Source organism: Syngnathus scovelli, chromosome 21 (genome assembly GCF_024217435.2).
Source record: "Syngnathus scovelli strain Florida chromosome 21, RoL_Ssco_1.2, whole genome shotgun sequence".
NCBI lineage: Eukaryota > Metazoa > Chordata > Actinopteri > Syngnathiformes > Syngnathidae > Syngnathus > Syngnathus scovelli.
Window position 1 is genome coordinate 5,889,819 of NC_090867.1, and position 27,199 is coordinate 5,917,017.

Sequence of the window (27,199 nt, forward strand, 5' to 3'; positions counted from 1 at the left end):
CAAAAGACCCACACCAGAGAGTAAACAACAGTTCATTTAATAATTAATCTTTGTGGTCTCTAGGGGAGGGATTGGAAAGGTATAAAATGGTCATATTAAAATAATCGACCCAGTCTTTCCCCTCTCATTACGTCCACTGTGGATGTCCTTTGTATGCCTTTTCAATTCTTCAGCAGATGTCCCACTCATCCAAGTATATAACTTATTTTTTTTTGTCAGCAACACAAACTGTGTTCCCAGATCTTACTGTACAAGCCTCTACAACATCATCCCAAATGGATAAAACACACAAAGCAAGGGCACACAGTCAAATCTCCCTGTGAGCATAATAAAGGCATAGAGATGAGATCCTTGAAGAGTCCAAAGGCTTCTCTTCAACCAACATTTCAACCTTTAGTGTGAAGCAAGCCTTTTTTTTTTTGCAGGATGTGCAGTATTACTACCTGGAGGGACAGAGAGAGTACTAGTGCATACCTGAAACAATGACAATAACGTAACAGTGAATATATTTATTATTATAGAAGATAATGTTAAGAATAATAATTACAAAGGCATTTTGTCTAGACTACTATAATCTGGTCCTGCTCATATAGTCCAGAGGAGAGTGGGAAATGGAGGAAGCTCTAAGACGCTGTGCGAGTGAACACAACGCTGCACAGTTCATTTCGCCATCTATCCCCGGAGGGGAACAAAACAAGCCCAAAAACAAACTGAAAAGGGATGAATGAATTTCATGTTTCATGACGCTGAGGCTTTGGGGATTTTTGGGTAAAGCAAGAAATTGAGGTACAATACTGACTCATGGATTGGTCTCGTCAGTATTCTGTCTTTTCACAATGACAAACGTACACACAAACACAACGTGCCTCTTTTAACCATTTCACGTCTACGCACTCTCTTCCCCAGCGCCGCCACGTTTTACAGATTGAGAATCTGAATTCTTGACATTTTCAGGTGCACATGCCTATGGAAGTCACCGCTGATCCACGGCAAAAAACGACAACTTATTAAAAAATGTGCCACCAATGACGGCCTCGCAGTAACCGACTGCCCACAGAAAATGAAACTGATCAGATGCCAAGAATGTATCATGGAAAACCATTTGAGCATTTCCTCAAAATCCCTGATATTAAGCCTCAAGTCCATTTACACTTTTTCTCAAGAGTAAAAGCTGTTGGCACATTTACTTGTTATCCTTTTAAGGTCCACGTAGCTCTTTGTCCTCGCAATAGCAATTTTTGTACCATCAAGTGCAATTTTAAACCTTAAAACATCGGGTAATAACACTCAAATGGGTTTGAAGAAAGCCCTTTGAGCATTTCTTTATCATCTTAGTGCACTGAATAGTCTTACGAGTGTAGAAAAACACATCCAGACTTGAAGTTGGATCTCCAGAATAAATGCTCAAACAGTGATCCATTATGTATTCTTAATTGCACTGGTAACACATGGGTGAGACTTGCATCTCTACCAGCAGCTAGGCTTCGCTTGCTGGGACTACTTTCTGTGACAGACTGTTGTTAGCGAGCAGCACAGTGATCCTGACATTTCCCTTCATCTCCTTCAACCTGTACTATCTGGACTCTCCATCTTTGTGGGCGCCGAACAGCGTCAGCTCGCCGGGGCCCATCAGTCTGGAACCACGGGGCGGCGTGGACGCCCGGCTGGTAATGGACGGAATTAGAGGTGGCGGCGCCCCCATTGACAGAGCCCCCACCAAACCCGCGGGCGTTTTTGCCAGAATGCCGTTGGGCACGTGGTGTGCGTTAAGTGGGCCCAGACGCGAGTATAGAGACGCGTGATGCTGGGAGGCGGCGGCTGCTGCTGCGGCGGCCCCTGGAGGCAGGTGGTGGGACAGAAGGCCAGGGTGCAGCTGCTCCAGGTGAGCAGCGGTAGCAGCATGAGAGGGGCTGGAGAGGTGAGAGCCTGGCGGAAGATGGGGGTGCATGCTGAAGAAGCGCGCCCGCTCAAAGTCTTCCCGCAGGATTTGTGCACGCTGCTCCTCGTCCATCAGGCCCCCTCCCGGCGGTCCCAGTTGGTGAGGCCGGTCGAAGTGGTGGGCCATGAGGGCGAGCTCCTGGCGGACCGCATGGCTGGAGGCAGTGGACGTAGAAGGGTGGTGAGCAACAGCCGCAGCCCTTTCCGCTTCCAGGAAGCGCTGGTGCTGGAGGAGCCGTGCCAGGTGGGGATCCGAACGCAGGCTGAGGTGCGGGTCCGAACGAAGTGCCATTGCCTCCCTTCGATGTTGCTGATGCTGCTGGGCTGCAAGCTCTCGCCAGGGATCCCAGGTGAAGCTGTGGGGACCTTGCGCCGGTCCCTGAGGTGTCCCATGGGCGAAACGATCCCCACCCGGGCCCATGACCAAACCGGACCCTGCCGCGCTACCCAAATAGGCTTCAAGGGCCCGGGAGCGGTCCAACAAGGAAATGTGGGAAGGCGGGTTGGGAGTGGGCGGAGGGAGGGGAACACCCGGAGTGGGAGTCAGTGAAAGAGAAGACGAGGGCGTACCAGAACTGTGGTTGTGTGGGTGGCTGTTGGGGCGGTCAAAAGCGTTGTTGGGTAGCGGGGCAGGCAGGGAGATGGGGATGTGCTCTGGCTCCTCTTTACGCTCCTCCTTCACTTTAACCGGCGCCAGGATCAGGGGCGGCTTGGAGACGGGCGTCATGGTCCGATCAGACTTCTTGGCCTGAGATAAAGAAGTGACGGAGGCAGAAGCCGCCGAGGATGTGGGATGGGGGCCGTCTCTTTGGGGGTGTTCATTGTGATGGACGTGTACTGCCGGGCCGAGCTGGCGGGGGTAAAGGTCCAGTGGTGATTGGGCAGAGCGGCTGGCAGGCGGGGGGGTGTTGAGCACGGAGGAGGAGGAAGAGCGCGGTCTGTCTCTGTCTGCTACTAAAGTGGAAGAGCCATGGGGAAGCCCTCGTGAAGACACTGTCGGCAGCAGCCTCTTTTCCCCGTCTCTGTCCCGCTCGCGTTCTCGGTCTCTGTTGAGACTGCGAGTCGTGTCCTCAGCAGGCCCGCCTCCTGGGCCCAGGGAGCTGCTGTGGCCGTTGATGTGGGAGATCGGGGTGCTACTGCGGGGCTTAAAGGACGGCGCCACAGGAGACATCCTGACAGGTGGACGGCCATACAGCGTGTTGTCTCTGCAAAACACAGTTTTACTTTTACTAAATAAACTAAGTCTTTGGGTCAAGAAAAGAAAGGTTTCTATGGATACAAAACCACTGAATAGATCAAAATGTGACATCCTACCTGTCCTTTTCATCTTTGATATGTGGTATGTCTCTCCGCTCGGCGTCTTTGGCGCGGTCCCTCTCGTCTCGCTTGTCGCTTCCTTTGGCCCAGCTGGGGCCCGCCGGGAAGCCTGCCGGCGTGCCATGGAGTCGGTTCCATGCGTCGTGGTGGTTGGAAGCGTTGGATAAGCTTCCCACCACGCTGGCAGGTGAGTCCTTAGGACCGAACATGGAGCCTGCTGCAAACCAGATGTTGTCACTTTAACCGGGAGTCCAATCCATTTCACATCGATAGCTATCATAACTAATAAGAAGTTGATTCAAGTCAAGCAGATGCCAACAAAAATAGGGACACGAGACTGACCAAGTGTTGGGCTTCCCAGTCCTCCAAAGGCACTGGAACCGAGGGCTCCCAGCGGGGTAAAGGGTGGAGATCGGCCATATGGGTCTAAAAGGTGCACGCATAAATGCCAATCCAATCGTTAGCCGGTGAGTGGATCAAAGCAACTCCGTCGAATGAAGACTCTCTTACCCAAATGTGCAGGTGGGGCGAGGAAAGACGAGTGCGGCGCCGATGGGGCGATGAAAGGAGCCGAGGACGGATTGACTGCACCTGCATGAAGGTAACGTGAGTCTTAAGACAGGAACGATCAAATCCAGTTTTTCCCACTATGACTCAGCTATGAAGCGCTTGTGATAGTGAGGAAAATTATGACATCCAACTTCTGCAAGAATTTGGAATTGTGCGCTTTCAGTTTCAAGTAACGTGTTGAAAGGTTGGTGAGTGTGCATATAAAATGTACAAATGCTAGTTGTCTGGCTGCACCTGTCGCTGAGAAGAGACCGGGAGGTCTGGTCAAGTCGTGACTTGGAGGCAGGGGCCCTCCCATGGGGCCCATTGGGCCGAGTCCACCGGCTCCAGGAAGACGAGCCAGCAGGTCACTGCGGAAGTCCAACTTGTGAGGATCAGCCTGCATCAGCTGGCGGGAAAAAATAAAAAGATTATAGCACAAATCAAACTTTTTTTTTTTTGTCTCCTACTACTAGGACGTACCTTTACTTTCTTCTGATGGCTCAGGATCATCCAGGCCACATATACATGCATAGCACACCATTTTCCAGGTTTCTGCACGTTGCAAAAACAAAAAAAAAATTGTTAATCCATCAATCTGGCTGTTACATCCATACATTTTTCTCTACTCCAGGAATGGGCAAACCTGAGTGCTCAAGGGCCCCGTCTGAATTTTAAAACAGTGGGCCACATCAATCTTAGATGAGGTTTTAAAAAAAAAACCTATAAATGATTTGTGGGCCGGATTAAAGAATGTCGGGAGCCGTATGTGGGCCCCAGACCATACTTTGCCCACCCCTGGCTATTCACTCGAACTAAATGACACATTTCTAAGTGATCTCTCAACAACTTTTTACTCATAAGTGAGTGCGGCAATCGTGGAGGACAGGAGAAGTCAAAAGCATTGTGGAAATATGAAATATCTGACTGGGGTGCAAGGCCACTGAGCGAGAGCAATAGCGAGGCAACATGTTGAGGTTAGTGCGGCGTGAATGAAGCAGTGAGAAAGTAAGATAAGTTGAGCCAGTGCATTCAAAACATCAGTTTGTGCTTACATTACTGATTTTCAACGATGTCCCGAATGGATCAGTTAGCTACGAGAGAACACAGTTGTAAAGCCACTTTAAATCCACATTTCTCACACTGCACAGGAGAAAGTTGTTTTGTTTGGAGTACAACTTGACAGGCTACATATTGTGGTGCAATAGGTCGGTGGAGAAACGACAAGTTGACTCAGGCACTCCTTACCCGGTGATCTTTGGGCTGCATGTGGTGCGGCACGACCCCGAGGCGAGCGCTAAGATCCGGACCGGTTCCCTGAGGGACAAGAGGCTGTTGCACAAAACGAGCCGTCAGGCACCGCTGGCAGACCAGCAAATCAACAACTATGAATATAAAATGGCCAAGTGTGTCAAACGGTGTTATCAACGTGAGGCCGTGACTAAGTCTTCGAAGCGGAAGGTGAGCCATTTGCCAGATTCCTCATACGCGTTGGCGAAAACCGCACGCAGCCGCCGCCCACTTTTGATTTCATGAGTCAGGACAGGTTGACGTCTGGTATGAACGTTCTTCTTACCTTTGGCTGAAATGCTCCTTGCAGGGAGCTAAAAGGCCCGGTGGGAGGAATCACAGGCTGGATGTTGGGCACTGAGGGCGGCGGCGGGTATTGCGGGAAGAACTGTCATGACAGACAAAACCATCATGACCACTCCAACATTCAATCAAGAAGCGCTCGCAAACAATGACAAAGTACGTGCTTCCTTCCTATTTTCAGTTTCAGATCATCACACTAACTTTCACGTCGGACAAAATCAACGCGAGCAAATCTCAAATTCCAATCCTATCTCTGTAAAACCTATTCGGCCCCTGTGCATAATACGTTGACGTTCCGCCCTTGGCAGCATTAACTGAAATCAAACATTTGCAATGTCTGGTGATGAGTCAGCATCGCTGTGGTGAAATTTTGGCTGACTCGCCTTCGTAGAATTGTAACTCATTTATACTGCATCGTAACACAGCATTGGAATTACATTTAAGTCTGGATTTTGACTTGGCTACTCCATTTTTTTTTTTTTTTATCACATCACTACAAACCTTTTGGGCTGGGTGGCCTTCAATTACTCGCACATTAGTGGTGGCAATCTGTAGTGAGCCAAAACATTTAGGTGTGATAAGAAAAAAAAAAAAAAAAAAAAACAGAAGGCAGGTGCAAATACTTTTTCACACCAGTGTGGTACTTACAGGATGCCGGTACAGCCCATCCATTTTGCCAGGATACTTATCGAACTGAAAAAGCCAAAGTGAAAGAAGGGTTAATCAACACAAATATGCAATCCAGTCCACATGTGACAAGGATGCTCCTCACCAGGGGCGGTGCGGTGGCCGTGGGGTGCAGGAAAGGCGTGAAGTGTTGGTGCGTGTGCGTATGCTGGTGCTGGTGGTTGTGCTGATGGAACTGGTAAGCCAGCGGTTGGACGCTGGGCTGGTTCTGCGACGTCCGACCCGTGGATCCAGGCGTGGAACTGGACGCCGACGCCCCGCCGGGAGTGGAGCGACCCGCGGCGGCGGCGTTACTACCTTCGGCCCCGGGAGCGCTGCGTCGGCCCTCGCGCTCTTGTGCGTTCAGGAAGTGAGAGTTTAAATTCTGCCGCAGCATTTCCTGGTCTGTGGTGGATCGCATTACATCAAGACAATTTAAAAAAAAAAAAAAAAAACACTCGGTGAAATTAAAAGTTATGATGTTATGTAACTACTGTACCTGCTGCTGAAGAGTGGGAGGGGCCCTGTAGTAGAGGCGGAGGAGGAGGCAGGCCTGGTGAGGAAGTAAACAAAGCCCCCGAGTTGGCTCGCGATGGGGGTCGGAGGGGCCCCGAGGACCCTGCGCCCCGGATGTAGGACATGGAGACACTGGTGGAGGGAGTTGGAGGGCGCATGGAAGATGAAGATGATGCAACAGACGGAGGTTTGACTGGAGTGTTGCTCCTGGGGAACGAAACAACAGAGTCCCTCACACCTCTGCTACCTGGACAGTGAAGAAGTCAAACAAACCTGTTGTAAAGGGTGTGAGAGCGTCCCGGCAAGGTGAGGAAGGGCTTCGGTTTGGACAGCGGAGGGCTGCCGTTGTGGTGACGCCCGCCGTTAACGTTGACAGAGCCGGGCCTGGGAACCGGCCCTGCCGCCGAGGCCGGAGAGCGGGAGGGCAGACGGGAGAAGGAGGCGGAAGAGGTAGATGACGATACGGCCTCCGGGTAATGCGAATCAAGGCTTTTCTCCTGACTCCGCTCCAGGCCAGAAACTCTGGGCGTCACCATCAAGCGTGGGACGCCACTCCGCGCCGGCATGCCCGCCGAGCAGCTTTTGTCCACAGTTGAGGGCGGAGGCTCAACAACTTCAAAAAAAAAAAAAGTCAAATGACCAGTTTGGTACGAGCACACAAGAACAAAAGATACGTGACTACAGGTTATGTCGGTCATCATATAAATTGCTTAGTAAACCTGTCTAACGGTGTGAACATTTTCATGGAAATAGGCCAGTTCCTAGTTGAGTGGTAATCAGCTCTTCTGATCTAAATTTAACCTCATGCATCAGGTAAACTGGTGTCAGGTGGATGCAGCACTTAATAAGACACCAACCTTTTCGGGTGCTGACGGTGAACACTGGATCCATGTCATGGTCCGAGGCCTTGAAAAGTCAAAGAAGCTTATGAGACCAAATATCGAAAAGAGACAGGTGAGTGAGTGCAGCACATACCTTGTCTCCAGCATCGCTCTCCGTGTCACACTGAAACAAATTGAGGTAAGGGGAAAAAAAAAAAAAAAAGTCATTTGGAATTAACAGATCAGATCATGTAAATCTGCAAAAATGATTCTACATTATGTTTTACTTGACACTTACAATATAGCCAGTCTCCAACGGGTGTCCCTAGAGCAGGAGTGACATTTTAGCGGTTGTTTATAAAATGACACTAACATTTTAAAGGGGAACTCAAGAATTTCCTATACAACATTCTACTTGCCCCCATTTATTAATCTGGCGTTGGTGGAAGAGGAATTAACATGAATATTCCACCCATGCATACCGTGAATCAGCTGATAGGACACCAGAGCCCGAAGGATTTATCTCACCTCGAGCTTCCTCCTCTTGTTCCTACACTTGTTCCAACAGCTGCTGGAGTAGCTGTGCGGAACGCCTTCCTCCGGCTCGGACAGCGGCCCCCCGCCATTCTCCTCCGGACCCCTCTTGCCCTTGTTCCTCCTTCCCAGCATGTCGTTGTGCTGGCCTGGCTTCATAGAGCAGTCCATCTGAAGAGAACAAACTTTTGGGTAAGCTTAAAAAAGGGGACAAAGTAGGCTGAATCATCATTAGTGTTTCTGCACTGAACAATCACAAGAAAACCATTGTCATGACGTAGAATAACATGAATGTGTTTGTGTGACGACAAATTGATCTCATGGATTTAGGTCTGCTCAGAATCATCCCACTGACCAGTTGAACAGCAGCTGATGAAGGCTCAGCGCTGCTCCTGTTTGTGCTGGTCTCCATGGTAGCGCTCTGATTGGCTGTAATTAGCATCGAGGTTGACAGTAACCCTTTACCTACCGCCCACCGATCTGTTCAACTCAATCGACTTTTTACGGCTACTCCGCTTATGTATTTGTCAATAATGTACACGTGATTTCTGACTTATGATGATCATCACCAGGGCCAGTGCATTCAAATGGGAAAATCTTTGGGGTGAAACAAAAAATGCCTTATGAAATTAAAAACTCACAGTTGCCGTGGCTTGACAGTGACACTCTTGTTGAGACACACAAACACATAAACGGCTGCGGGTCATTTCTCAAGCATTTTTCTTGCAAAGCCATTTGGCAGCTTATCAACACCTCCCGGAATGAGTGCATGAATAATTGAGGCCTCTCCACGAGCCATCAACTGAGTGGATTGCATTTTCCAAGCAAGGAATGGTGTCAGGGTTGAGGAGTTCGACAATGGGTGTGAACTTAAAAGGCGCTATTATCTCTAAACGTGGATTTAATTTGACATTGTCAACTTTTGAATACTCGAGAGCAAATGTTCCATGTTTCCGTAGTTCTTGCACAGCTTGCTGTTCTCTGAATAGCAAAATGCACACAGGCCTTTGCACATTTTTTTTTAAAAATATGCCCTAGTTGAATAAAAGTTGTAAAACAACAGCAAAGAGTAAATGTCAGCTACTGTTCAACATGCAAATATTTATTTACCTCCAACGCCTCCAAGCTGACAAAGCTGGCAATAGCGAAGCCATCGATGATGTCTTCCTCACACGACACCGACTCCCTCTTTCTCCGACGCGGGGGTCTGTGTCGACCAAAACCTGGCCGGCCCTCTTTCTCCCCCGGACCGAGGACCTTGGTGGCCCCGCGATCCTCCCGATCAGAGCCCGACGACAGGGACGTAGCCCGTTCCTCAGGCAGGTTGACTGTCCTCCGCCGCCGCTCCCTGTCGCGCTGGGAACGGGAGCGGCGGCTCTGCCTAGATGCAGTGCTTCGGCTCGGACCCTCCATGTCCTCCAAGCCTTTTGTCCAACTCCGATGACGCCAAAGGCACTTAAATTAAGTCCCGGTCTGGCGGAAGGTGGCACCTAACCGCAAAGAGATGACACCAGCCCCCCCGGGCCGTAGCTCGGAGCCCCAGTGAAAATGGCGTTAATTGAATAGTGGTCGTACTATTTCCCTTGCTTTGACAACAGTCTATTGGCATCGGGGCCTTTCTTTCGGCGGAATTTGAGAGTCATTTCAATTATTTGCAACGACCCGCGATGGAAGTGAAGCACAATCGCAACGATCAGGACATCTTCTAAGTGGCTAACATTAGCTCGCTAGCAAAGAAAATTAGCGAATAAGCATGTAAACAAAAACGACAGTCCCGCTTGGGTTGATGACCAAACCAACTAAACAGTCTCACATAGGTTTACTGATGAAAATCGGGCCATCGCTAACTAATATTTCCATCAACAATTTGCTGACAATTGATTTGAGTGCTAGCACAAAATTGACACGGTTAGCTAGTTAGGAAGGCCCAGAAGCCAAATACTAGAACGCCAACACACTGTCTGTCGTGACATTGTGATATTAAGTCAAAACTACACTAATCATTCACAAATCTCAGATCTAAGGATAAAAATGTGGAACAATACAAGCTTGGTGCGCGACCGCCTGCCGAGCACTCGGCTAGGCTTGACTCCAGCAAATTAGCATTTGCTAATTCAGATAGCACGATTTGGGCTAACTTCAATACATCACAATATATTCAGACAGCAACCTAAGAATAAATACGTTTTTTCCGACATCAACGCACGACTACCAACCGGACAGTTAAGCGTGTGGCCGAATAATAATCCCGAGTCGATTAATCTTTTTTTCAATTATCGATATGTTTGACGGGCGATAGTGATGGTTTGAGTTTGTAACCCATCAAAAGAAAGACGTAATGTTAGCAACACAGCTAGGTTAGCATTAGCCAATCCAGCTGTTAGCTAGCGGGGGTTCATCCTTTTTTTGCCTTCAAACGAAACTGGAGGAATGCGAAGCCACTTCTGACAATCACTCGTGTAATAACGTTATATTAGTCCTTCACGCACGAAAACACTTCTGATCCCCCTCCATCGCTTGGAACAAAAATTCAAGGCCCGTTCTTGAAAGCCTCGGTGTCGATTTCCATAAACGAGGGTGTCGGCCAACCCCCGTTAGGCTGGGCAGCTCCACCGTGAAGCCTTCACTGTTTAGATCCAATGTTTAGAACAAGTTCAACCGGTCGCCGGCGTCCACTGCTCACGATTCCATTTCCTGACAAAATCCAGTGTGCAAAAATCATATGTGGGGGGCACGCCGTGTCCCCCGCCGCTTCCTTTTCACGCGTTTCCTCGGAATTGTAAATGTATCATGGACATCGGGGAGTCGCACTCCTTGTCAGCCGTGCAATGCATTGTGTGCGCACGTCTTCTTCCGCCATACGACGAGTGCCTGATGCCACTACTGTTTGGTCACACTGCCATCTTGTGGTAGAAATTGAGAACGTGCACTTTTTAAATTACACGACAAAATGAAATTGTAGCTGTGCTAAATCAAGTTGGATTTCTTATTTTTTGCTTCTTTTCACCTCCTGCCTTTCTCATTATAATGTGGCTAACAACAAAATTCTCTAAAACAGCAATGCTAGAGCAGAAACCAAACAAGGACATAAGACGTAGGTTCAGAAGCAGAAAGTATTTATTTGTCTTTAGCCATCATTTTTATCACATTGCCATCCTCTTCTATTTGTTGACCTCGTGTTTTGGACAAACTGCTTTGATTGGCACTTAGTGACATTTCGCCTTGATGGTAGTCTTTGTCACGAAACCAGCACGCAACAAGATCATGTGACTGCTTACCCTTTTTTAAAGCGTGGCTTTGATTTGACCTTCTTGTTCGTGTGGATTGTACAGACAGTTTGCTGCCGAGTTTTTATTGCAGAGTTTCTGTTGCATTCTTTATTACGGTATCTTCAGACATGGCTGATAACAGTATGGTCGAGAACTCGGTAAGCTTGTCCTCTGTTAAATGGTATTTCTGTGTAAGCCATCTCTTAACTGACAGTGCTCCGCCAGTTTCCGTAGAATTCGACACGATCCGTCCTTGACTGGATGTTTTAAAACCTTTGGCAAACGCTGTTAAAAAAAAATTCTTAGGTCCTTACTTAACCCACTGCCATAAATGTTTACCACTTGCATAACCCTTATAAAGATGACAGACACCAGGCATGTGCTTTATACCAGGTAATTTTAAATCGTGAAAAGTTAAAAAAGTTGAAAACTCTGCAGTGTCAGTGCCTGATAGAGGCCAACAGCGAGTGCAGTAGAATCCCAGTGGCTACAGACACATTGAGCGACTCTATGCCAGGTAGAAGCTGTCTCCCAGCTGGAATGGTCACAAGCGTCTGACACAAAGCCAAAAGCTTCCGGGACAATCCATCACCCTCCCCTCCAATCAGGAGCAGCGTGGGCGCGGTCATTCGGAAGTCCGAACACGGCATGACGGCAACGCCGGATTCCGGCGCGTCGGCCGCCACGGTACCGACTACCCGCCAGCCTTGCGCCGCCTTGACCCGGACCATGTCCTCCAGGTCTTTGTACCCGTACACGCCCATCACTTCCATGATGCCGGCGCTGGCCTTGCTCACCACTGGGGTCAAAGGGCAGCTGTTGCGGATGCTGCTGGCCACTCGGTCCACGCCAAGAAAATACGCAGAACGCAAGATAGCTCCAAGATTCATCGGGTCTTGAATCCCGTCCAGGACTAGCCAGAGAGATGTGGACTTTGAACTCTGGGCCGAGTCTTCAGTCAGGTAGCTCAATGGAGTAGCTTGCAGGCAAACTCCTTGATGAACCCGACCCAAAACCATTCTATCCAGGTCTTTCTTACTGACCCGCTGGATCGGAACTTGACGCCGGTGAGCCTCCTCGTAAACCTTGTGGAGCGATGACCTGTGCAAGGCCTCCCCGTCTTTCACGAATAGCTTCAGGGCCTTCCGGCGAGTCTGAGTGAGAGCCAGGTGACAAGGAGCGACTCCAAAGACAATCTCATGCTGGTTTGAAGACTCCATAGATGGCTTGAGTCTCTCAGTCTTTTCCCACTGTGACGACGAGTCCTCCACAGCCAGCTTCTGAAGCTCTGACGATATCCGTCTTTGATTATTAAGTTTATTTGGCAATGCTTTATCATTAGGAAGCCTTCCTCCTGACATTTTAGGCTTGCTGGGCGTCTTGAAATTGTTCACTCTGTTGTCCTTATGGTAATCCACAACCTTGGGAAATCTCCACATCCTCATAAATAGCAACCTGTGCTTAGAGACATTATTGAATAACCCCATATTGGGGCTTTCAAAAATGTCCTTTAAAACTCCAAACGCGATGTCAGTCAAATCATAAAATATTAGCACGCAAACAGATTATTACCATTTGACCTGAAGACTGACTGAGAACTAGTTGTAACCACGTTGATCTGTAACGAAGCGATAGTGTTGTTATTCGGACAGGACGAGGGTTTTGCACTACAAAAATAAAAGTGTGAACAGTCAAATTGATGTTGCACACTTCACAGTGGTAATTTTATGATTAAAATAACATACGTGTTGAACGATATTTGTAGTTTTAACAACACATTTTCAATTAAAAAAAACCCTCAATGCTACTTTATCCCCCTACACCCTTTATTTTGAAACAAAGTAATGTTTCTGAAAAGCCACTTCCGACCGATACGGGTAACGTCACCTGTGACGTAATGGTGAGATCACTAACCGGAAGTAAAACTGGTAACGCGGAAGTAGCTGCAAACAACCAAACAATCGTTGTTTGAGAAGCTCGTTTGTCGTTTGGATTCTCGTGCTGGTTCGACTAGAGCGCATCAAGGTGAGCTGCGAGACTTTGTTACGGCTAACGCAAGTAGTCGAAGCTAATGGGGATGTGTCGATGAGGTAATGACGGCCATAAATAGACGTCACCAAATGAAAAGGCCTTAACCCACTTAGGTGTCAACAATGTTAAACTGGGTAAACACTTTTTTCAGATCGAATTTGGCCCAAACTGTCATTTGACGTAAGTTTTGATAATTACCTTTACACGCCTTAAAATGGGAACTCCCCTCTCCGCCCTCTTCTTAAATGTAAATACCCCATTAAGAGCAGAATACAGAGAAAATATTAATTTAGATGTGTTGTTTCCCAACCTCAATTTCACATATGAACAAAAAAGTGTACTTGAATCTCTGCTATGACGTTCATGTGTGGGGTTTCCCCTGTTCACGTCGTCCTTGCGTCATGTTTTCATCTCACATTCCAAAAACATGAATAGTGAGAAGTCAATGAGGCTGGTGACAAGTTCAGAGGTTACATGCACCATAGAAAATGTGTCTATTGTATTGTATTGTGTGCTTCCAAACAGATGGAGTTCCTTTTCGGGAAGAGAAAAACTCCGGAGGAGATGCTGAAGCAGAACCAGAGGGCACTCAACCGGGCTATGAGGGAGCTAGACAGAGAGCGGTCAAAACTGGAGCAGCAGGAGAAGAAGATCATCGCTGACATAAAGAAAATGGCCAAACAAGGACAAATGGTGGGTAAAGTCTTATTAGAAAGCAAAAACTGAAAATACACAAGGTGATCAAATCACATACATGGTTTTGATTGAAATGTGTGCAGGACTCCGTCAAGATCATGGCCAAAGATTTGGTCCGCACGAGACGCTACGTGAAGAAGTTCATCATGATGAAGGCCAACATTCAGGCCGTCAGTCTGAAGATTCAGACTCTCAAGTCCAACAACAGCATGACGCAAGCCATGAAGGGGGTCACCAAAGCCATGGCCACCATGAACAGACAGGTCGGTTCCAGTCATGTCAAACACTCGAAGAAAACATGACAGCATGTGCGAGTGGTGCTAACTTATTACCTGCTTGTTCCTCCGTAGCTCAAACTGCCTCAGATCCAGAAGATCATGATGGACTTTGAACGTCAGAGTGAGATGATGGATATGAAAGAGGAGATGATGAGCGACGCCATCGACGACGTCCTGGGGGACGAAGACGATGAGGATGAGAGGTGAGCCACATGGTGTTTTTATCTGTCATTTTTGTGCTGACTTTTTTTTTTTTTCTTCTCAGCGATGCCATTGTGTCCCAAGTCCTGGATGAGCTGGGTCTTAATCTCAATGACGAACTCTCAAGTAAGAACAAAATAAAGCTAAAAGTTAGCGCTGCTATGTTAAGTAGACGTTTGGGTATAAATTAATGTAGTTTGATCAATGAAATTAGAATTTAGGTTGTAAATTGTCCATTGTGTTGCTTCCAGATCTCCCAGCGACTGGCGGAAGCTTGTCGGTGGCCGGCGGGAAGAAAGCGGAGCCTCAAGCGGCCCTCGCCGACGCGGACGCTGACTTGGAGGCGCGGCTCAATAACCTCCGCAAAGACTGAATGCAAACGCATGTTGACATTACGTTATGGTATTTCTTTGAAGCAACGTTAGCCCTGATGGTGGATGTTTTTTGTTTCCTGCGGTGGTTTATTTGATGTGGGGTATGTTATATCAAACTTACGAAATAAGTCCTGTCTCATTTATGACAATGCCAGATTTTGTGTACTCATTTTTTGTTATACTTTCAATTAACACTAATGATTAATAACCCGAGCAATTTTTTTTAATATAATCATGTGGAAAAAAAAAAAATCTAAATCCGTGAAGCATAGAGATGGTCATTTTATTCCAAAAAGAAAAATGCAACTTTCAAAACTTTTCATCAACATACAATCATTGAATTTTGAATGTACGCAACACGTTCCACATTAAATAATAAAAAAATAACAGCCATGTTTTATGTACATTTGTTTGTGAAAGCTATGTACAGAGAACATTTCCAGACCCGACGCACTTGTACAGAATAGCGCTTGAAGCTGTCGCATCTTGGAACAAAACAAACCGACTGCGAGGGAAGAGCATGGCTGGTTGTTACAACTACAAGCTAGGAACTTTACCTTCTAAAATGGACCCCTGATGTTGAGCTAACTGCTCCTGGAGGAAGAGGAGGTCATTCACTATTTGTGCATTAATATTCTCCTACCCTCACTGGCCGCTTGCAGCCCAAAGTCATGCTTACGTCTTTTTATTTTGCTTCAGAGCAAAGAAGATCCATCGAGGGGTTAAGCCATGCTACCATTGCAGCTAAATAGAACCCATGCAATTCACATGTCTACTCACAAAAAAGATTTGGGGTGAAATTTCATGATGTTTAACGTGTCCGTACTTTTTTGCAGAACGGTAGAGAACGTTTTTTGTGGGTGGTGTAAAACCAAAACAAGTAAACAGAAGGAACGGATTACTTCAAGTTAACATTAGGACCCGTCAAGTTTTTTTTTTTTTTTTTTTTTTTCCTTTTCACAGATTCAGGCCTTTTTTCCCCCCCCCCTGCTCTATAGCTGGATGGTTTAGCCACAGATACACAGCACCACAGTTAGATCGGGACTTTTTTTTTTTTTTTTTAACCAAAGTATCGCAAAATTTAAAGCTGTCCAACGAGGACCAACATGATTTTTTTTTTTTTTCTGGTCTCAGCCGAGTGCAGCAACAGTGACACGATGAAAAAGTGGGAACAGAGCTACCGCACAACAACGAGTGATATGTGTGACACGACCTTCACCTCCGCACAGAAAGCAACCGTAGTTACACAGGCGCGTATGGAACTACCGATAAATGGCGGCGTCTCCCATTCGGCGACATTCACTTGCGACAGGTCCGGTGAGGCGTGTGTTTCTTGGGCACCTCGATGCGACACCGGCTGCGCTCGTCCAGCCAAGGCAGCTCAAAATTCCTGAAAGGGGGAAAACATTTATCAAATCTGACTTTTTTTTTTTTTTATTAGTCAGAGTTTTAATTTATAGCCTAATGTAGGAAGTCACATGACTGATATAAAGGACTTAAAAAATGTTCAAACTTACTCTTGTGAGAGTTTGGGCAACGGCCGACCAAATGCGACCACTGGCAAGAAGGGCGTGATCATAATTGCTTCAACTAGAAGGAACAATAAAGAAAATTCAAGCTCCGGAAAACGATTTTGGCCGAATATGAACCATGAGGTACCGTCTTCAGTTTCCGGATAGAATGACGAAAGCTCAGGCTCCGTTTCCGGTATGATCTTCTTCCTGTTCATGCGTTGCTGCAGGCGCTGAAACATACGCTGCTCTCGGATCCGCTGGATGTCCCACCTGTGTGCGGGAATTAAGAGGAAGAGGACCAATTGGTCTTTAGAAAACAATTGCACCAATTTATCTGTTTTAAATTCGTTTCGACCCTTATTGGTCGATAAGCTAATCTTTTGTAGCCTATTGTTGCACTTTAGCACCCTCCATTGCCACAAGGTGGCGCCAAAGCCTAGCACATTAAAAACAGAAAAAAAAATCTCAAAACAAACTTCTTTTGTCACTCAATGTAATATTTTCCCCTTCAAAAATGACAATGTGGTCACCTCTTCCTCCTTTTCTCGTCCAGTTCCAGCTTGGCATGGCGCTTGAGAAACACGCCGTCATCCAGCGGCTGGAGGCGCAAGAAAATGCAGATTTAGCGAGTTTGACACCTTTATTACCTCTCGCGCCCGGGCCTCTGCGAAGTTCTCACCTCTTGCGCGTCGACGCTTAAATCCTCACCCAACGCCTCGATGACATTTTCCCGCCACGATGGAACCGAGAGGCGGCACGAAGACGGGAAAGGGAAGTTAATCATGGAGTGTGTGTTGGGTGGATCTGAAGGACATAAGCAGCGGAAGGTTAGGCTTATTAATTAGCAAATTGTCAACTACATCACTCACTGGCCACTTCTTCCTCCTCCTCCTTCTTGGGAGAGGTCTCACGTAGAGGCGATACAGGCGGTTGGTTCCAGCAGCACAGGTACATCTCTGTAGTGGACAGGAAGGGAAGGTCGTCCATTTGGCAGCTCAGCTCCGTCGCCTCCTCTTTGCAGGGCGGCCTGGTGGGGGCGCTCTTCTCCGGCGTCTCCCTGCTGCGAAGCTCTCGCTGAGACGGAGACGCTGGTTGACTCTCCGGCTTGTGAGGACTCAGCTTGGCGCTTTTGCCACGAGATTTCTGGAGTTTGGAGTCACCGAAGCAGGATTTTCTGTGGGAGAGCACATGTGACATGAAAAGCCGGAAGCTGTCAAATTGATTTTAGTATAATACAGATTTTCTCGTCTTCTCCTAGTCTCACATTGGATGTGCTAACCTAATTGGATTTCAGTTCAGCATTTCTTTACCTCTTTTGACCTTTGCTGCCTCGACTTAAGGGCACTAAGGCAGACGGATTGGGCTGCGGGTTTTCCTCCACTTCTAGGTCCCACATGTCCTCCTTGTCGGGGGTCCAAGGCTCCAGCGGCTGGAAGAGGCGCTTGTCGCGTGGCGGATCCTTTTTAGTGAGCTGCAGGCGACGCTCCATGCGTTCAATGCGTGCCAAAAGCTACACAAGCAGAGGAAAAATGTCATTGCAGGTGTATCATTGCTTAGCTTAGGAGTGATTCAAAACTTGAAAATATAAACAAACATGTCTATCTTATCGCTAGTAGTCAATGGAAAACAATAGATGGACAAGATTTATTCTAATCTGTGAAATATTATTTCTTCTACAAGATGTAGCTTCGTGCATGTAATGCACACTGCCCCTTAGTGGCCAAGGTGTGCACAGCAGGTATCCATTTCTGTGCAGGGTTTTTGGGTTGTTCTTCCAAGTTATACTTAAAAGTTGACTATTGCTGGTGCTCTGAAGTTTTGAAATGAGTGAATACGTGTGTTTATTAATTATGATTTTAATGTCAATCAAAAATTATGATTTTTTTTTTCCCATAATGACTCAATGAAGTGTAAGAAGTCGATCAGTCAGTCAGGGACATGAAATTGGATTCCAATGACGATGATTTTGTTGAGAAGGTTAAAAGATTGACGCAATATATTTACTGTTTTTCATACCGTCTCCTTGTCTGCTTTGAGATCATCAATCTCCTTGTCTTTCGACTGCAGCTGTTGCTGCTGCTGTTCGATGAGGTCCAGTTGCAGCAGCAGAATCTGCCGCAAACAGTTGGCCTGCGCGTGAGGGTTCGCCGGGCTCTTCCGGAGGTTCTTCCACTTGCCCTCGGATGACACTTCGATGGATGCGGCGCCGACGACACCGTCAGCGTCCTTGGGCGTGTTGTTGTTTGGCGTCATCTGAGGATTTTCCATGTTGTCCACGGAGAGGGGTTTGCCTTTCACCGGGGTTCCCTCACCCCCCATTGGTCCGACAGGGGACAGAAGCCCCACGGCAGCGGTGGCCCGATCTGCTTCGACGACTTCCGAGACGTCACCGCTCATGTAAGTCTGCTCCGAGCGCTTGGACCTGCCCGGGATCTTTTCGGCCCACCGGAAGTCTCCTGGAGCATCCGAGGGTGAGCCACGTGACTCCCTCCTGAAGCTCACGGGAAGCAAAGAGAACGTCCCGCCTATGGCGTTAGCGTTAGGCTTGGATCCCAGTTGCAGACCCGGGGAGGCTCTCATGCTCATGGTGACTGTTCATGGTGTGACCGTAGTTCGCTGCCCCCTGGAACGTGCACACAAAACAAGTTTATTCCACTTAGATATTACGTTTGGCTACCATTAGCTCAAGCTCACCCGCAACCCTGGTGAGAACCGGTATAGAAAATGAATGCATGGATCCTTTTGTGCAATCCTACGCCAGCAGAGCTTAATTTAGTCAGGCCATAACCTCATCATCTAATAAACTGCTTTTCCACCATTTTTAGCATCAACAGGAAATTACAAACCTTTTAGTGTGGACGTCATGGTCAGAATGGCTCGGTCCTTATGTATCTTAAATGTGCACCTTTTGGTTCTAGCTTTTCAGATGAGTCTTGTGATATACGAGGTTTTTTTTCTTTCAAAAAACAATAAACACGTTTAGACTTCACAAAAAGCGTTTCTTCGAGCATTGCATACAAATCTGCGATCAGAATTTCATCACCTCAACCTCGATTTGAACCAGGAAAAGTCCCTGTACACCTAAACAAACGTAAAGACACGGTTTTGTTTGTGACACTCACTTACGGCCGCTTCGTGTCCTGTCTGAACAAATACGCTTGCCTTCATTTTATTACTTTACGTCAAGTCTGCGTTCTCCTTCCTTTTCATACGAGTCACACGCCGGGGTTTGAAATTCTAAGCTAAGCTACACAAGCACGCATACGACACACAAACACGCGAGAAATAAAATACTTCAACGACTTCAACTAGCAATAATCTAGCAGGAGTGACAGGGGACGTTCAAGGACCCGGGAGTGGCAGTGAAGCAACCTCCATTTTAGCTCCTCCATTTTAGCTCGCCGTGAAAAAACAATAACAGCTACCTAGCCCTAGTGGCTAACCTGCTAGGTTAACCACACACAGATAAACGCGCGGCCAAAGCGCCACCACCACCGTACCGGTTACGTTTAAACACTCAAATCCCTCACAAACAATCCCATTGAGTTGTATTGTGAGCTTACCCGGGCTATTAGTGAAGTCCACCAACAATGCTCGCCATATTCCCTCCTCAAGTCAAGTTTTAAAGCGCTCTATACTGCGCATGCGCGGTGTGTTGGATAGCCATGTCTTGCTTTGAGGTTTCCATGAGGACACATTATACTATCATGATCAGTCACCCCGGAAATATGACGAAATAGTGAGGCAATCCCGTTCAAGTACATAACGTAAAGTATTCTGCGCATAACACCATGCGCATATTTAAAATGCTAGTAGTTTTCATTTTTATTTCCTCGTGAAATCATTTTAATCAATTTCATTTTTTCCCAGAAAAGATTATAGACACTGTATATTTTTCCCCGCAAAAAAATCTAATTTTCAATTAAATTTAACTGCAATGACGCATTAAAATGAAGGTGCAATAATCGCCGGGCCACCAGGGGGCAGTCATTAGAAAATAGCTATTTTATTCCAAACTGTCAAAATGGAAACGCTTGCACGGAAGTAGCTCCAACATCTATCAATCGTATCAAATTTTCGAAAAATTTACAATTTTATAGCAGTTTAACTTGAAACACACAACTGAGTTGAAACTGCGAAAGTCAAAGGTTTTCAATAGTTGCGTACCTCGGTGCTGTTACGCTGATGTAAACATTACTTGAGTGGTTTAGCTCCTTCGTAACATAGAAAACTGTCGTCATTTTGAACATAAACGATCGTTTTAGTACTTTCTCCCCTTTTATTAAAATTAAAATGCACCGGAGAGGCGTCGGTGCGGGCGCCATCGCCAAAAAGAAGCTTGCAGAGGTAAGAACATTCATTTGTTTTGTAAAAATGTGAACACTGAAAGCAAACCTAATTGTAAGTAACTAAAAAGGAATGCAATGAGTCCAACTAATCATCAAAATCATGAGGACAGCTCTAAAATTTTAAACTATCCATCAAAGTCAAGTCTATACTTTGGCTGCAATTCAGGGAGCCTGCATGAAGTAAGATGTTTAAATGACACTATCCTTAAGAGATTTTTTGACTGACTTCCATTTTCCTTTCAGGCCAAATACAAAGAGAGAGGAACTGTTCTTGCAGAGGATCAAATCGTTCAGGTACATGTGTTGGCTTAATTACATGAAGTGTGTCCATCTTTGTATAAGTGATGTAATATTACACATGGTTATTTTTTTTATCCCTTCTGTGTCAGATGTCCAAGCAGCTCGAAACATTCAAGTCCAACCTGGAGGAGTTTGCCAGCAAGCACAAACAGGAAATCCGCAAAAGTTCCCAGTTCCGGGTCCAGTTTCAGGAGATGTGCGCCACTATTGGAGTTGACCCTCTTGCCTGTCAGTCACTATAAAAAAGAATCTTTGAGCATATTCTTGAGTGTTATTTTATTTTGAAATGAAAATGTTGCTTTCTTGACAGCTGGCAAAGGTTTCTGGTCAGAGATGCTCGGGGTGGGCGACTTCTACTATGAGCTTGGCGTGCAGATTATTGAGGTTTGCTTGGCCCTCAAGCACAGAAACGGAGGTTAGTGATCAATGGCACTTTATCAACATCACCTTGGCGATAGCAGTGAAAGGATTTTATTTTTTCTGTTAGGACTCATGACTTTGGATGAACTGCATCACAGGGTTCTTAAGAGTCGCGGTAAATACGCTCAGGATGTCAGCCAGTAAGTGTTTCCAATACAGATTTGTTTGAAAATCAAATTTCTGAACCTCACATTGCTTCATGTGTCGCACGTTTCCCCAGGGATGATTTGATTCGAGCAATCAAGAAACTCAAAGTCATGGGCAACGGTTTCGGGATGATTCCAGTGGGCGGCTCCTACTTGGTGCAGTCCGTTCCGGCGGAGCTCAACATGGACCACACGGTGGTCCTGCAACTGGCTGAAGTAAGCCACACGTACCCCCAAAACAATAAATTAAAAAAATGTCTCTTTTTCAAACCCATTGTCACTACTTTGCAGAAGAAGGGCTACGTGACGGTGAGTGAAATTAAGGACGGTCTCAAGTGGGAGAACGACCGAGCGAGTCACGTCCTGGTAAGTCAATGTCAACATCCCACTCACAAGACATCTCTTGACCTGTGTTGTCATTGGTAGGACCACCTGCTGAAGGAGGGCTTGGCCTGGCTGGACTCTCAGGCATCGGGCGAGCCGCAGTACTGGCTGCCCGCCCTCTTCTCGGAGCTCACCTCCCGTGATGTCACGCCCGAGGAGGCCAATCAGATGAGCCCCTGACCAAACCCTGGATGAGGATTTAGCCCATACTGTGGGTGGGGGGGTGTTATGGACACATGTGACTGTACAAAATGCCAACCCCCATGATCAGACACACCCGCAATATGTGATCATTCACGATATAAGAACGCCAAAACACACACAGAGCAAACAACACTTCTCTGCCTCTTCTTCTTGCTCCTAATTACGCCGCTTCTCTTCTACAAGTTCCCAGGACTGCTCATCCTGTTGTATCATAATTTGATACTGGCTTACAAAACTAAAAATACTGTAAACACTGATTAAAAAAAAAAAAACATGCCTAAGACTGTGTAAAGCTTTAGCAACATTTCAGCTGTAATTTAAATTTAGCGGGTGCTTTTTATGGTCACATCTCGTGACTGTAGACATGGTCTTCAAACACATTCTGCTCCATGTTGTCGCAGATGAGCGTGCAGAAAGGACACACTTGGTGATTCCGCTCGTGATATTCCACCTCCGCCCGCGTACTTCCTGGGAAGCTCTCCAGGCAGTAACGGCACATCAGGGTTGGCTGGAGGAACACATAAAAACAAATTTAAGACCAGTCACTATTAAATAGTCTAATCGAGGGGTTACCTGGTCTTGCTCATCATTGTCAACAATGCTCACTGCAAAAAAAAAAAAAAACATCAGATTGATTTAATGTACAAATTAATCATGCTAAAGCTAAACATACCAACAGGTGTGTCATCTGAAATGTCACACATCTCCGTTGCTTCTGGCTGCACCGAGCGTGCAGTCACCGGTTTTTGAAGGTCATCTAAAGTCTTGCGCAGCTCCTCCATGTCATCTGTGAGCTTCTAGCAATGGAGTCCAAAGTGAGGACAGCAGTAATGTGCAACATCAACAAGTAGGTTTTTACTTGGTTCTCTTGAGCGAGCTCCTGGTTGTGGCGTTTCATCATGGCCATCAAGTTGTTCTTCTCCTCGATCACGACGTCCTTGTTTGCAATCATCGCTTGAGCTTCTCGGAGTTGCAGCTGGAAGATCGAAAAGGAACGCATGTAGATGAACTATAATGTAAGATCAAATTAGTCCTGACATTTCTGAGGTTCAAACTCTGAATCCACCTACCTCAATTTGTAGCAGCAGTCCACCGTCGTCACCTTTGTGATCAGACTCTGTGCACTCAGCAAGGTTCTGCTCCTGAAGTTCCACCTGATTGTTCATGTGGGTCAGCATCTCCTAAAGACAACAAACGGGCACAATGTTGACCCCGTCTACAAGCGTAAATGGAAATCAAACCTTTAAACGTTGGATTTCTTCTTGTTGCTCCTGCCAAGTACTCAAAAGATGGTCGTGCTGCTGCTTCGTCAAATAAAGTTCTGATGCCAGTTCATCGTATTTGTCCTGTGAAAGCGTACAGTCAACTGCCGCTCATCCATTAGCATCACACAAGTGTTGTTGTAAGACCTTCAAGATGGCGGCTTCTCGTCTCTCTTCCCGCAAAGCTGTTTCCAACTCTTCATTTTGCTGTCGGATGCGATTCGCCTCATCCTTCAACGCTGCAATTTCTCGATCGCTCTGATCCACCTCTTCCTGGTGGTGCACAATATCCACATGAGGATGACGATTACATACAGCTCTAGAAAAAACACTTGCCCTTTTAGGTCAGGAGATATGTCGAAAAAGGTCACTGACCCTGACGTGATTTGAACACGCAACCTTCTGATCTGGAGTCAGACGCGCTACCGTTGCGCCACAAGGTCTTGTTACAGAAGATTCCATGGATATGTGGTAACACATAATTTTTAAGGGCGAGATTTTGGAAAAGATTGTTGGAACACGGAGAAATTTGTTTTTTGTTCCTTGGTACTAGTGGAAAGTTACAGAAGAATCAGAACCGGTAGTGTTTCGGTCCAGAAATAAATCAAAAGAGGTCACTGACCCTGACGTGAGTTGAACACGCAACCTTCTGATCTGGAGTCAGACGCGCTACCATTGCGCCACAAGGTCTTGGCAAAAGTTTCCAAGCATAATGAATGGGGCATAGTTAATCTTGTCAAGATTTCAGAGAAGAGTAAGCCAGATGAAGCAGCTTCTTGATGTGTTCTGTACTGAGGTTCTGGTGGAGAGGTATGTTTGTGTCGAAGAAATGGAACCAGCAGGCTTTCAGTTCCAAGACGAAGCAAAAGAACATTTTGATCTTGGCGTGATTTGAACACGCAACCTTCTGATCTGGAGTCAGACGCGCTACCGTTGCGCCACAAGGTCTTGCTATAATGGTGATCATGGATACGCAGTGATTCAAAATTTTTAAGGGCGAGAAAATCATTGGAGCTATGGAGGAATTTGTTTTTTGTTCCTCGGTACTAGTGGAGAGTTACAGAAGAATCAGAACCGGTTGTCTTTCAGTCCAGAGATAAATCAAAAGAGGTCACTGACCCTGACGTGAGTTGAACACGCAACCTTCTGATCTGGAGTCAGACGCGCTACCATTGCGCCACAAGGTCTTGGCACAAGTGAGTTTCCAAGCATAATCAATGTGGCATAGTTAATCTTGTTACAATTTCAGAGAAGAGTAAGCCAGCTGAAGCAGCTTGGTGATGTGTTCTGTACTGAGGTTCTGGTGGAAAGCTATGTTTGTGTCGAAGAAATGGAACCAGCAGTCTTTAAGTTCCAAGATGAAGGAAAATAATTTTCTGATCTTGACGTGATTTGAACACGCAACCTTCTGATCTGGAGTCAGACGCGCTACCGTTGCGCCACAAGATCCATGCAACGTAAAAAATTAGGAGTCTTCCTATTCGGTTCTGAAGCCCTAGTGGAGTGGGCGGGAGGAATTTTGTGCATGTATGTGTACCTGTGTGGTAATGACCATCAGGTCATTGTCTGAGCCATTGGCTGCACTTTGCTCGTCGTTGGGATGCTGCGATTTGAAGCAGAAGGGCGTGCTGGCGCCACACACTTGTCCTGAGCTGTTCACGTAGCAGAACTGGTAGAAGTCCAACTCATCCTTGGGCAGGTAGTATTCTGTTTAACAAATCTAAATTTAATTTGAAGGCCATATCACCAGATGTAGATGCCAATTGTGATATGCCACAATATGTGCAAATATAAATATAAATGTGTATTTTCAAACTGAACTGCGTAACGATTTGAATTGATAATAAATAAAGCTCACTTTCTTATAAGCCATGTATGTTTTGAATTGTACTGTCGCCCTCTTGCGGTGAAAGTGTGAAGCACATGCTTAAACCATCAAATACATATAAATAATATAAATAATATAAAAATATACGCATATGTGTATTTTTGCCCCACAGATATCACCCACTCCTACTTAAAATATTATTTGTAGATTTAATAAAGGTTTAATGGTGGCCAGTTTGATCCTGGCATGGAGTAATTCACTCTACAGTTTTTGCTATGGCTATTCTGTGTTGTAAATGTTTGACTTAGGAGAACTTGAGTGTAGAGGTCAATTAAAGAGGTCAACAATTGAATAGTAGTGGTGTCTCACCTTTGAAATATGCGTGCCTTGTAGATGATTGTTCTTGGTTCGAGTCCCCGCACGACTCCACCCACATAAAAGTGTGATAGTCCTTGATGGTACTCCATCCCACCTGGAGAAAACAGGGAAAATAAGTTCTAGGAGCTCAGAATACAGAAGGTCCTCAAATGCACCAGAGCCCTAAATAAAAATAAATAAAAAATAAAGCAGTGATGGTAAGTAACCAAGTATAAAAACATCACCACTAAGTGGATTTTTCATACATCTATACTTTAACGATGCAAAATAACAATGCAAGAAAATAGTTTGGTGTTACTATTCGAGTCATATACGTTTGCCACATATGCAAAAATTACCTTAAAGATGCCGACCCAGTCGCGTGGACTTGGTTGGAAGTGTGCAGCGAGTGTGTAGCAGCAATTAATTGAGGTAGCAAGTGGGTACGATTGCGGGACGTCCTTGAACGCCACCTGGGAGAAGGCGTCAGTGGAGTTGTACATGCTGGAGTAAACAAATGCACGCAGCGATCAGGCTGGGGTGAGTGAAGACAGCAGGTGTTACCAAAACATAACAGTGACATGACACTTCCTTTAAAAGTCTCTTTCCCCTTGGTTGTCTTTTTAATTATTATTATTTTTTAAGCAGTCTTGTCTGCTCTTCACTTTCTGTTTACAAAATAAACCTGCAGCGATTGTTTAAACAACTTGCGCAATTTGGTCAGATGTAAGATAATGATCTCGTTTGTTATTAAGCGTCACACTGATAAGTAATAGCTCAAGAAGAGCTGATATGATGACGTAAAACCTGGAAGAGAATTAAAACTTACATGTTTTTGTTGTTATCACTGCGCTCAACGAGTGAAGACTGCAACTTGTTGTGTTCAGGGACCCTCGGATCAGTGTAATTTTCTGGCGATGTTCCATAAAACGGGTCTATATTTGTTGCTAAAAAAAATTCTAAAGGTTGTTTTCATCCATTGAACGATGTGGAAGTCACCATGGCACAGCCAGCACCTTAAATTGAACTTTGATCATTACGCCACTAGATCATCTAGTCAGATAACATTTCGATCGAAGTCCTATTTGTTACAGGATGGAATTTATTTACATTGTAAAGCGTCTATCTACCACAAGAGGGAGACAACCCCATAGAGAAATCAGTTCTGTTGGTCTCTTTGCACATTTCATTTTTAACTATTAAACTATTATTATTACTACTATTACTACTATTATTTAAAGTATAAGCAGATTGATCTATATTGTCTTTTTTTCTGAAAATGATACGCAAGAGAGTAGGCCTTCATTTAATTTTGTATTTGTACTCTTATTACGTTGGACATTTTCGCCAAATGTAATTTGTTTTTACTTATTGTCTTATTTTTTATTATACGATAATATTTATTTTAATAAGTTATTTTTATTCATTTTGTAATATTTCAGTTTGATCTAATCTAAATGTAAATTCATACATATTCTTTAGATATACACAGAGTATACATTAATATTACATTACATTTATATAATAATTTCATTTTATTTAACTGAAATTTATTGTATTTTTTTCAGCTCTATAAATATACAACAGGCGTAAAAGAAAAAAGTATGACATTGACATTAGCGACATCTTTTTAGTTAATTTGTATTTTACAG

The 27,199-nt window shown here is 45.7% G+C and overlaps 6 protein-coding genes and 5 non-coding genes across 17 annotated transcripts; 2 read left to right on the plus strand and 9 right to left on the minus strand.

Annotated features, from left to right (window-relative positions):
* Positions 1–21: 21 nt before the first annotated feature.
* fbrs (fibrosin) lies at positions 22–10,782 on the minus strand. 3 transcript variants are annotated; one of them, XM_068649426.1, is made up of 18 exons: positions 9,045–10,782; positions 7,929–8,105; positions 7,699–7,725; positions 7,555–7,584; positions 7,437–7,485; positions 6,853–7,192; positions 6,563–6,786; positions 6,170–6,468; positions 6,046–6,090; positions 5,381–5,482; positions 5,053–5,136; positions 4,860–4,898; positions 4,288–4,359; positions 4,060–4,213; positions 3,766–3,846; positions 3,598–3,681; positions 3,253–3,469; positions 22–3,143 (listed from the first exon to the last, which is right to left on the minus strand). In XM_068649426.1, the coding sequence occupies exons 1-18, from the start codon at positions 9,345–9,347 to the stop codon at positions 1,574–1,576; spliced, it is 3,897 nt and encodes a 1,298-aa protein (XP_068505527.1). In that variant the 5' UTR covers positions 9,348–10,782; the 3' UTR covers positions 22–1,573. The 3 variants fall into 3 exon arrangements, with proteins under 3 accessions (XP_068505527.1, XP_049615506.1, XP_068505528.1); XM_049759549.1 differs by having other exon boundaries at positions 3,253–3,472; XM_068649427.1 differs by lacking the exon at positions 4,860–4,898 and having other exon boundaries at positions 3,253–3,472.
* A 251-nt stretch (positions 10,783–11,033) lies between these two features.
* mrm1 (mitochondrial rRNA methyltransferase 1 homolog (S. cerevisiae)) lies at positions 11,034–12,841 on the minus strand. Its single transcript, XM_049758402.2, has one exon. It carries the CDS (start codon positions 12,688–12,690, stop codon positions 11,644–11,646), a length of 1,047 nt encoding a protein of 348 aa, XP_049614359.1. The 5' UTR covers positions 12,691–12,841; the 3' UTR covers positions 11,034–11,643.
* Positions 11,204–15,176, plus strand: chmp2a (charged multivesicular body protein 2A). 2 transcript variants are annotated; one of them, XM_049758409.2, is made up of 6 exons: positions 11,204–11,361; positions 13,760–13,927; positions 14,014–14,193; positions 14,281–14,411; positions 14,474–14,535; positions 14,661–15,176. In XM_049758409.2, exons 1-6 carry the CDS (start codon positions 11,332–11,334, stop codon positions 14,780–14,782), a joined length of 693 nt encoding a protein of 230 aa, XP_049614366.1. In that variant the 5' UTR covers positions 11,204–11,331; the 3' UTR covers positions 14,783–15,176. The 2 variants fall into 2 exon arrangements, with proteins under 2 accessions (XP_049614366.1, XP_049614367.1); XM_049758410.2 differs by lacking the exon at positions 11,204–11,361 and adding an exon at positions 13,085–13,228.
* On the minus strand, positions 15,046–20,028 carry msl1b (MSL complex subunit 1b). Of its 2 annotated transcripts, none has more exons than XM_049758399.1 (9): positions 19,861–20,028; positions 18,314–18,920; positions 17,608–17,807; positions 17,167–17,471; positions 16,977–17,101; positions 16,828–16,895; positions 16,443–16,567; positions 16,301–16,373; positions 15,046–16,173 (listed from the first exon to the last, which is right to left on the minus strand). In XM_049758399.1, the coding sequence occupies exons 2-9, from the start codon at positions 18,881–18,883 to the stop codon at positions 16,083–16,085; spliced, it is 1,557 nt and encodes a 518-aa protein (XP_049614356.1). In that variant the 5' UTR covers positions 18,884–18,920; positions 19,861–20,028; the 3' UTR covers positions 15,046–16,082. The 2 variants fall into 2 exon arrangements, with proteins under 2 accessions (XP_049614356.1, XP_049614357.1); XM_049758400.2 differs by lacking the exon at positions 19,861–20,028 and adding an exon at positions 19,144–19,706.
* Positions 20,029–20,289: 261 nt separating this feature from the next.
* snf8 (SNF8 subunit of ESCRT-II) lies at positions 20,290–22,506 on the plus strand. Of its 2 annotated transcripts, XM_049758407.2 has the most exons (8): positions 20,292–20,644; positions 20,890–20,940; positions 21,036–21,174; positions 21,257–21,361; positions 21,434–21,506; positions 21,587–21,728; positions 21,804–21,878; positions 21,939–22,506. In XM_049758407.2, the coding sequence occupies exons 1-8, from the start codon at positions 20,591–20,593 to the stop codon at positions 22,074–22,076; spliced, it is 777 nt and encodes a 258-aa protein (XP_049614364.1). In that variant the 5' UTR covers positions 20,292–20,590; the 3' UTR covers positions 22,077–22,506. The 2 variants fall into 2 exon arrangements, with proteins under 2 accessions (XP_049614362.1, XP_049614364.1); XM_049758405.2 differs by having other exon boundaries at positions 20,290–20,644; positions 21,587–21,878.
* calcoco2 (calcium binding and coiled-coil domain 2) lies at positions 21,395–26,571 on the minus strand. Of its 2 annotated transcripts, none has more exons than XM_068649428.1 (11): positions 26,377–26,571; positions 25,907–26,051; positions 25,560–25,662; positions 24,900–25,069; positions 23,510–23,635; positions 23,342–23,446; positions 23,171–23,254; positions 22,960–23,076; positions 22,774–22,897; positions 22,674–22,705; positions 21,395–22,608 (listed from the first exon to the last, which is right to left on the minus strand). In XM_068649428.1, the coding sequence occupies exons 2-11, from the start codon at positions 26,048–26,050 to the stop codon at positions 22,444–22,446; spliced, it is 1,170 nt and encodes a 389-aa protein (XP_068505529.1). In that variant the 5' UTR covers position 26,051; positions 26,377–26,571; the 3' UTR covers positions 21,395–22,443. The 2 variants fall into 2 exon arrangements, with proteins under 2 accessions (XP_068505529.1, XP_049614358.1); XM_049758401.2 differs by having other exon boundaries at positions 23,171–23,281; positions 26,377–26,568.
* Positions 23,734–23,805, minus strand: trnaw-cca (transfer RNA tryptophan (anticodon CCA)). The gene has a single exon. It is a non-coding gene; the product is annotated as a tRNA-Trp (tRNA).
* trnaw-cca (transfer RNA tryptophan (anticodon CCA)) lies at positions 23,981–24,052 on the minus strand. The gene has a single exon. It is a non-coding gene; the product is annotated as a tRNA-Trp (tRNA).
* Positions 24,239–24,310, minus strand: trnaw-cca (transfer RNA tryptophan (anticodon CCA)). The gene has a single exon. It is a non-coding gene; the product is annotated as a tRNA-Trp (tRNA).
* On the minus strand, positions 24,478–24,549 carry trnaw-cca (transfer RNA tryptophan (anticodon CCA)). Its single transcript has one exon. It is a non-coding gene; the product is annotated as a tRNA-Trp (tRNA).
* trnaw-cca (transfer RNA tryptophan (anticodon CCA)) lies at positions 24,740–24,811 on the minus strand. The gene has a single exon. It is a non-coding gene; the product is annotated as a tRNA-Trp (tRNA).
* Positions 26,572–27,199: the final 628 nt, after the last annotated feature.